Genomic DNA, 9,433 nt, shown 5'->3' with positions numbered 1-9,433 from the left:
GCGAAGACGAGCCCCTCGTAGCAGGAAGGGGAGGGCCGCGCCCGCCCCGACTCGCCGGAGATGGGCGTCCGGCCAAAGAACCGGAGCCCACCGACAAAGCAAACCGCGGCTGCCACCCGCGAGAGACGCTGCTATAGACCGGCAAGCCGGAGAAGAGCCACGGGGACGTGCCCCAAAGGCCTACCGGCGCCGCTGCCGAGGCCACCGTCCCACCTGGAGCCGCCGAGACGCGTAGCAGAAAGGGGATCGAGCCTCCCCCACCTCGAGCGCCTGCCGCCAGACGAGGAGAACCCCGTCGCACGCCGCACCTTGCGCGCCCACGCCGCACCGCCCCCGACCGCGGCCACCCCCGCCAGATCTGCGCGAGCTCCGCGTCGAGCTCCCGCCGGAGCGGACGGCCCGCGCCGCCCCCGCCCGAGCCGGAGGTGAGGTAGACCCCGCCGCCGCCGAGCCGCGCGGGCTTCGCCCGGCGACGTTCGCCGGCGGCGGCGAGGGGAGGAGCGGACGGCCGAGACTGAGCGGCGGCGGCAGGGTTCGCTCCCTGGCCACCCGCGGGAGCGACCTGGGGAGCGCTGGCTTTAGATCCGTTATCGCCAGGAAAGCTGCTATTGGCTGCCACACAAGCAGACAATCTCGAACACTCAAATCATGATGGTTAAGTCTTAACAGTTTGCACCCACGGGAGGATATCTGGTGCTATGGGAGCACCTAAGATTAGGTGCTCTAGGAGCTTTTCAACCGTTTGATCTGAGATCCGAAGGCCGAGGAGAGAGCTCACGCTTTTATTCAGAAAACACCCCCAGAAATTTGGTATTGCAAATCGGGTCCAGCGCATCTGTAGATGACCGTTGGATTTTAGATCTAATGGCCGAGAAGCTCTTGGAGCACCTAAACTTAGGTGCTCCCGTAGCACCTGATTTTCCCTTGCACCCACCACTACTTTCCTAGAGTACCTCTAAGAAAAGTGGAAATCCGCATCCGAGCCCAAGCTTATATGTTCCTCTAAACAGTCAATTAAAAAATAATAGCTAAAAAGATTATAAAATCTGAATTTTTGGCATCCAAAATTGACTATGCAAGGTGCGTGCATATTTTTGTGGTGTTTGAACATCAGAGGTGCTCTAGCAAATGAAAAATAAAAACGGGTCTAAACAATGCACATTTTCAAAGTTTCCTTGACAGTAAAATTTTGTTTGTTGTCCATGACCACCATGACTGTATAAATACCACAGAAATTTGAAAGTGCATTGCGCATCCGAGCATCTTACATGCCAAAAAAATCAACTTTTTTATGTTTTCCCTATATTTTCTGATTTTACTGTTTATTTGCGCGAGCAGCTGGTCCAGGGCTCAAACCACCCTCATTGTCTTTCTCAGTCTACACTGATGCCTGAATACGGAGGTGCTCTCTCTGTTTCACAGACGCCAGCGCAAACGTCGGCGACAAGCCCGATGCAAATGTAAGGCATTAACGCAATTGATACTAATTCATCCGCACGCAAGAGACACAAGTCGTTATACTACATGCGTATTTTTTTCATGTTTATACTTACTTTAATAAATTCGTGCATGCCGAATCCATATTTACAACTAGCTGGTCCAAATCAACTCGGTATATTACACACGTACATGTATGAATTTGAAGATGAAGGTCTATGTTTATAGCTATAAGGTACAAAGGACACGAACTAGATTGTTCGTGTTTGCTTAAGCTAGTTGGTGCTAGTAGTCTTAGCAAAATAGAGTGATCATTTGGCTACCATAGTGAATCTACAGAGGCTACAATCAATATAAACGTTGATCATGGATTTTAGCCAGATGGTAGTCGGGGTGTATTTGATGCAAGTGTCGGTAGTTTATAGGGAAACAATTCAAATCGGCCAGCCGGCGAAAGTTCGGCAGGTGCCCTCGTCGTGCAACACATCTAGCACGTGGGACCCATGCGACTGCTCGACACAGACCAATCTTATCCCCTTCCCAATGCGATTATGTACCCCTTCGTCCCCTACCACCCGTTCTCTCTCTCTCCTCCTCCTCCCCTCTCAATCCCGATCCCAGTGCCGGGGACTGCAGTCGAGGCCGCCGGATCGAATTTGAGCAAGGTCAGCCACAAGCCCGTGCGCCCGTGTTGTGAGTTTCTGGTGGCGATGCTGCAATGCCAGGCGGCGGGGCTGCAACTTCCTAGTGGTGGTGTTGGACGCAACCATGGTGCTGCATCCACGAGGTGGCAGGATCATCGATAGAGGCGGATAAAGCTGCAACGACGAGAGGTAGAGCCGCAACGGATGTCCAGAGGGAGCACTGTCGATGGCCGGCGAAGCTACATCCTCTTCCCCCGGCAACCGGAAGAGAGAGCTGCAGCCGTGTATGGCGGGGAGTTGCAACCGGTGTGCGAGGGAGCTGCAAATGGTGAACGGTGACACGCTGAAGGCCACAGTGGCACGCGTTGCGACAATGCACATTGAGTTTTTTGTTTGCTACAACCGACAAGATTAGATGTTACGATGGACAAGGCGAGGTACTGCTATGATGGTGGCCGGGGGCGGGGGGGGGGGGGGGGGGGGGGGAGCCGGGGAGGTGCTGCCGAATCGATGTCATTGCCATTTTCTGTTTTTGAAGAACCGTGTGAATGTTTATGCTGAAACCATATAAAAGAAACTGGAACCATGTAATTTTTTTCTGGAAACCATGGCATATTTGCTGGAACCACATCAATGTTTTGCTGGAACCATGTCAATTTTTTCTTGGAACAATGTTTTTGGTTGGAAACGGCACAACCACGGGGGCGAGACGACAACGAGGTGCAGGGAGCACGTGAGATGGGTGCGCCGAATGACGCGAGGTGGGTGGGCATGCCACCGAGGGGAAAGCGGCAGTGACAGCGAGGCGCGGGAGCACGCGTGGTGGGATGCGTCGACCTACGCGCAGACGAGGATGCGAAAAAGGAGTGAAGCGGGGGAGAGGAAGAAGACAACCCGTGTGATAAGGGCTAAGTGGGGTGGGGGTCTAATGGAGCACGAGCGACCGGCCGAAACCTAGTGCGAGCATAATCTGTATGACTACATGAAAGGCTTATCAGTCTCTCTCTGATGACGGACTGTACAATCAATTTCCATAATGTGTTTTTATCATCAAGATAAAACATGTATAGTATAGAATATATTTTATAATAAATTTAATGACACTAATGTTGTATTTTAGATGTTCATATATTTCTCTATAGACCAAGTTTAACTTTAAAACAGACTTATTCTAAATATAAAACTTCAAATATTGTGGAATGGAAGAAGTATTCGCCTTTCATTCATGCCAAGAAACATAACTTTTTATGCCACAAGAACCTCAATTGTACAATGTACATGCTTGCTTGGGAATTGATGCTCGCGGAACAAAAAACAAGCGTATGATAAATAGTGGCCACGGTGGCAGGTGCAGTGCCAGTCAACGTTCAGCCATATAGATATGGAAAATTCAGTCTGTGGCATAATTCGATATTCAATGGCTATCACTGGATTTTCATGACTTTTGGTTGTGCCATATAATGATTGCGAAGGAATTGGCTACAACCCCATGCGCGCCATCTATGTAAGTTGCCATTGTGTAGGCCTCATTACCGTCTCCCTTGACCTATTTCCTACTCTATGGGAGCCCCCCATTTTTCCATGGGTCTCGTTTGACCCTCCAGGTCCCATCAGTCGGGTGTGTACTAAAGAAAAACAAAGGGAACCTTACAAAAAACTTCTCGTCCAGGCCATTCCATCCATGTGAGGATAGTATGACAGAATTTAATATACTGCCCTTTTCGGCCGGGATCACCATATAGTCCATTATTATGGCGATCATCCGGGCCGTTATGACATCACCAACAGAGAGGAGAACCGTTTGACCGTCTCAGTAGGGTGTGTGTTCAAGAGAAAGAAAGAAATACCTTAAAAGAAGATCAAGTCCATGACATTCCATCCGTCTGAGGTCGGTACGTCAACTCAGCTATACTGCCCTTTTCGGCTGCGATCACCATATAAGCCATTATTATGGCGATCTGGGCATTATGATGGGTCTGCTACGGGTCTGCATTGCATCACGAGAATTATGGCGGTGGTGTTCATCTACTACGTCGGAGGTGGTCGGTCTGAGGCTGGGTGAGTGGATCTCGAGATCTGTAATCTAGTCTTGGCTGCTTGTCGGGGAGACATAGTTGCCGGTGAAAACGAGCCGACGACGGACGATGGCGGCGTTCTACGCCGTTACCTTGATGAAGACATCGTCCTCTAACTACTGTCGACCAACTCGTGCTGCTCCAGGGGAAACCCTAGGATCTGGTTTTTCGGATCGGACGATGGCGGCACTGCGGTGTCGTTTCTCTCTTGGGAGCATCGTTTGTGGAGCCGCGCTGGAAGTCAGAGGCAGGAGGTGGAGTGGCTTCGTCTTGCATGGAGTTTCGGTGGAGATGTCAAGTCATGTCTGGTCGACAGGTGCTACGCTTTGTCATGCCTGGTCGGTAGGTGCTACGAACGACAGATCTTCCAGAGACTTCTAACTGTGTCGGCTGGTGGTACTTGGCGGGATATGGTGCTAAGGGGTACCGGCGGCGACCGCGACATGCTCAGCAGTTCGCACGCAGGGAAGTGGCGGCGTCGACGGTAGCTAGACCTGCGTCAGTATAGCTCTGAAGATGGAGTGGTGGTAGGCGGCGGCGGCCTCTGAGAGCGCGCCGGACTGGTGTGTACCACATACCCGGCAAGTTGCTTCGTTGGGGCCTCAGGTCTTAGATGTTAGGCTTGACTGCGAGGTCTGTGGTATTAGGCCCGGACTATCAACGTCTCTTCATCAATTAGATAGGAGTGGCGACAGATATTAGCTAGACGGTGGCTTCAGATTTAATGATGTATTTCTTTGTAAGATCTTTTGTGAATAATTAATAAAGTGACTGCATGCATCGCCCAGATGCAGAGGCTGGGGCTCTTCCTCCTTTTTAAAAAAGTTATTCTTAGAACTAATTTTATTTGGACTAACTGAAATTAACAAAGAAAAGTCGTACGAACTTACTATAGGTGCAAATGAAGCCGCATATGCAGACAATGCCGAAGTCTTGGTGGTTAAGTTCTAAATACCTCACACCCAGCAGGCGAACACAACTTTCCTTGTTACTGTTAAGAAAAGTGGTCAATTCCCTGTACTTTCCCAATCAATATTTGACGTACCAGCATCATTATCTGTCTCAACCCAAGTCTTTATATTACAGTACCCATAGTCTTTCTAACAATTTATCAAATTTATATTTACTATAATTAATTGTTGCACGGACCATTTGGTTGTAGCCGGTACTAATCGCATGGTGTCAGATTCTGTCGGTTTTGCTATTAAATGATGGCCAATTAGGAATAGGGGACCGCTATCCCCGACATCCCATCGGACTCGTGAGATAAGAGCCCTTAGGCCCCTCCCAATGCCCCACCTCGTACAGGTGCTAAAGCTGCTATGTAGACAAAAAATCTGATGTAGTAAGGTAATTAAGAGGAGAGAGATGAGTGCGGTGACCCAGGAAGAAATAATACCAAGCGCGAGAACCTAGGTAAAACACTTAAATGAAAGAAGCTCATCAATGCATGAAAAACTTTAGTTGCAAAAACATTAAATGAAGGATGCTTAGCACCAACAAGTTAAGCACCTATGCATGGCTTTAGTTGCTAAAGTTTTTAATGTACTTAGCACCTCATGCAGGCACCAATGCATTGGAAGTAGCCTTAGATGATGGACAAAGCACTTTTGCATGCAGCCCACCCCACTTCAGAGTTTTCGAAAGAGAAACTAGAAACGGATTAATCAACCGTGATTCGTATTTCCAAGAAAGTGATTTAGATTTTATGTATGGAAACAAATTAATTACGCTAGCACATCGGTTCGCAACGTCATGTTAGTATGCTTCATTATTGAATATATTTTGCTCTTATAATGTCTAAAGTCCCTCGAAGGTGCTCATAGGGATAGGGTGCACATGTCTGTATCTGTAAGCGTGAGTGCATGTACTTATGTATGAACGTCTGTGTCTATACTATGTTTGAAAAAAAAAACTATATTAACATTGTACTAGTCGTGAGCTTAGAGAAGACAAAGTTGCATTAACCTCTGCTCTCTGTCCGCAAAGTGAACAGGTCACTTTAAGCTAATGGCCCTGCATCACCACCCTACATTGGCTGCGTCACCATAGTAACGTGGGCCAACCCATCCCCACATCGCCCACTTCCTATATATACCTCCTTCCCCCTGCTGCTAGCAGAGCAACTCATACCAGAGTCACCACTCACCACTCACCACGAGGAGTATCTAGCTAGCTACGTAGCTCCGGCAGAGTGAATATATAAGCTCACTGAGAGCTTTGGTAACTCAGGCATGGACGAGCTTTACGTCCAGGCGCTGGTGCTGGCGGCGGTGGCTGTGGCGCTCCTGCAGCTGCTGAAAGCGGCCCTGAACCCGATGAGGGAGAGGGCGCCGCCAGGGCCGTGGAAGCTGCCGGTGATCGGCAGCATGCACCACCTGGTGAACGTTCTACCGCACCGCAAGCTGCGGGACCTGGCCGACGCGCACGGCCCGCTGATGATGCTGCAGCTTGGGCAGACGCCGCTGGTGGTGGCTTCGTCCAAGGAGACGGCACGGCTGGTGCTCAAGACTCACGACAGCAACTTCGCCACGCGGCCCAAGCTCCTCGCCGGCGAGATCGTCGGCTACGAGTGGGCCGACATCCTCTTCTCCCCATCCGGCGACTACTGGCGCAAGCTCCGCCATCTCTGCACCACCGAGATTCTCAGCCCCAAGCGCGTGCGCTCCTTCCGCCACATAAGGGAGGACGAGGTACATACTTCACGTCACTACTGAAATGGATGTAAGGTAATACTCCCTCCGTCTGAAAATTCTTGTCGGAGAAATGGATGTATCTAGATGTATTTTAGTTCTGGATACATCCATTTTTATGCATTTCTCCGACAAGTATTTTTGGACGGAGGAAGTACTATATTAACTGCGCTCAAAACTTTTACACTATCCAGGTAACCAATAAATAGAACGTTGCAACAAAAAAACACCATAGTAATTGAACTTAATTACAACTTACTAATACACGGCTACAGAGCCGAAAAGTCAAGTACGTAATATATAAAACAGCCACGTGAACAAAAGACAAGTACCTACAAGGCTACAACCTTATGAATGAAGAGGTACAAGAGCAAGAGGAGTTCTTGTATTTGAGATGTGTTAGTGTTTGCGAATTATTTCGATGAAAAATGAGATATAGGAGTATGAATGAACGGAGTTTAACCAGACGGCTCGACTCGTATGCACGCAACGAATGCATGCACATGCAGGTGAGTATGCGAGTGGACCAGATACGCCAGGCGGGGCCGTCGGCGCCGGTGAACCTGAGCGTGATGTTTCACAATGTGACCAACAGCATCGTTGCGCGGGCGGCGTTCGGGAAGAAGCGGAAGAACGCGGCGGAGTTCCAGGCGGCCATCAAGTCCGGTGTGGGCCTGGCGAGCGGCTTCAACATCCCCGACCTCTTCCCGACGTGGACCACTGTGCTGGCCAAGCTCACCGGCATGAAGCGCAGACTCCAGGACATCCACAAGACGGTGGACGCCATCCTGCAGGAGATCATCGACGAGAGGAAGGCCGCCCGAATCGAGAAGATCATGGCCGGCGCCGAGAACGTGGACGAGAACCTCGTGGACGTGCTTATCGGCCTGCAGGAGAAAGGCGGCTTCGGGTTCCACCTGGACAACAGCAGGATGAAGGCCATCATCCTGGACATGTTCGGGGGCGGGACGGGAACATCGGCGTCGGCGATGGAGTGGGGGATGTCGGAGCTGATGCGGAACCCGCGCGTGATGAAGAAGCTGCAGGGCCAAATCCGGGAGGCGTTCAAGGGAAAGGCGGTGGTGACTGAGGACGACCTGCAGGAGAGCAACCTGCAGTACCTGAAGATGGTGATCAAGGAGGCGCTCCGGCTGCACCCGCCGGCGCCGCTGCTGGTGCCCCGGGAGAGCATCGACCAATGCGAGCTGGAAGGGTACACGGTGCCGGCCAAGTCGCGCGTGATCATCAACGCGTGGGCCATCGGGCGCGACCCCAAGTACTGGGAAGCACCCGAGGAGTTCCGGCCGGAGCGGTTCGAGGACAGCACGGTGGACTTCACCGGCAGCAGCTACGAGTTCCTCCCGTTCGGCGCCGGCCGCAGGATGTGCCCCGGCTTCAACTACGGGCTGGCCAGCATGGAGCTCGCCCTCGTTGGTCTGCTCTACCATTTCGACTGGTCGCTGCCGGATGGCGTGGCCGAGGTCGACATGGAGGAGGCCCCGGGCCTCGGCGTGCGCCGCCTCACGCCGCTGATGCTCCTCGCCACACCCTTCGTCCCGGCCGCGGTGGCGTAGCTATGTTTGTTTGCATGTGTCGGTGGATCCCTCCATGCGTATGCTATATCATGCACCTACGTACCATATCCATGTACTTCCTTCCTAAACAAATTGTATTAATTTAAGTCAAACATTATATATGTTTGAAAAAAATTGTAGAAAAATATGTAAAGAACTACAATACTAAATAAATAAATTATGAAAATATATTTCATTACGAATCTAGTAATAATAATTTGGTATTCTAGACATTAATAATTATCTTCATAAAATTGGTCAAAGTGGGAAGTTTGATATTTTATTATCTACTAGCACAAGAGCTGGTGTGTTGTAAATTGTAATGGGAGAAAAAAAATGCTGCACGCCACTTACCCAATAACCATGACCCGAGACCCCAATAGGTCTGTGCCCAGCAACTTTCCTTCTTTGCTAGTATAGTTTCAACCACCCCCTCCCCTCCCGCCCGTTCGTCGCGTCACCCTCCCTGGCGACACGGGGGAAACCCAAGATCGAGGCGCCGCAACCCCCCTTCTACCTCCCCCCAACTCGCCGCCACCGGAGGAGCGGCCGCCGAAGTCCGTGCCGCCTCCAATGAAGGTGGCGGTGGGGCCCTTTCGTCCGGCTAGCTAGCAAGGCGCGCGGCGAGAGCCTGTTGCGACTGCGGCGTGGGGCAGGGCCATGGCGGCACGAGGCTCGCGTGCTCGCTAGGCGGCCCTAGGCGGCGCGCGACGAGTGGCTCTGCGGCGCCGGGATGCGCGCGGACGACAAGGCTCTACGGCGGCGGGATGCACGCGGATCTGCTGGGTGGCTGCCTTGGGGGCTCCTGGGTCTGCGGTGGCGCGAGATCCGCGCGACAAGAGGCGCTGGGAGGTCGCTTCGGGTTTGTCTGGCACGTGGAGGTTAGGCGTCAGGGTTCTGAGGGACTCGAAGTGGCCCGGCCCGATCTGGGTTCTGGCAAGCCTGCGGCCAATTTCTTGCTGCCCGGCGGCGTCTGGATGGTGGGGGCTGTAGCGGTGCCGGCGGAGGTT

At 51.7% G+C, this 9,433-nt stretch overlaps 1 protein-coding gene across 1 annotated transcript; it reads left to right on the top strand.

The window, feature by feature from the left end:
• Positions 1-6,275: 6,275 nt before the first annotated feature.
• LOC109768872 (premnaspirodiene oxygenase) lies at positions 6,276-8,622 on the top strand. The gene is made up of 2 exons (XM_020327609.4): positions 6,276-6,849; positions 7,359-8,622. The coding sequence occupies exons 1-2, from the start codon at positions 6,391-6,393 to the stop codon at positions 8,421-8,423; spliced, it is 1,524 nt and encodes a 507-aa protein (XP_020183198.1). The 5' UTR covers positions 6,276-6,390; the 3' UTR covers positions 8,424-8,622.
• Positions 8,623-9,433: the final 811 nt, after the last annotated feature.

The sequence above is a fragment of the Aegilops tauschii genome, chromosome 3, assembly GCF_002575655.3.
Source record: "Aegilops tauschii subsp. strangulata cultivar AL8/78 chromosome 3, Aet v6.0, whole genome shotgun sequence".
Classification (NCBI taxonomy): Eukaryota; Viridiplantae; Streptophyta; class Magnoliopsida; order Poales; family Poaceae; genus Aegilops; species Aegilops tauschii.
The sequence above is the reverse complement of the archived record's forward strand: the minus strand, read 5'-3'. Positions and strand labels throughout refer to the sequence as shown.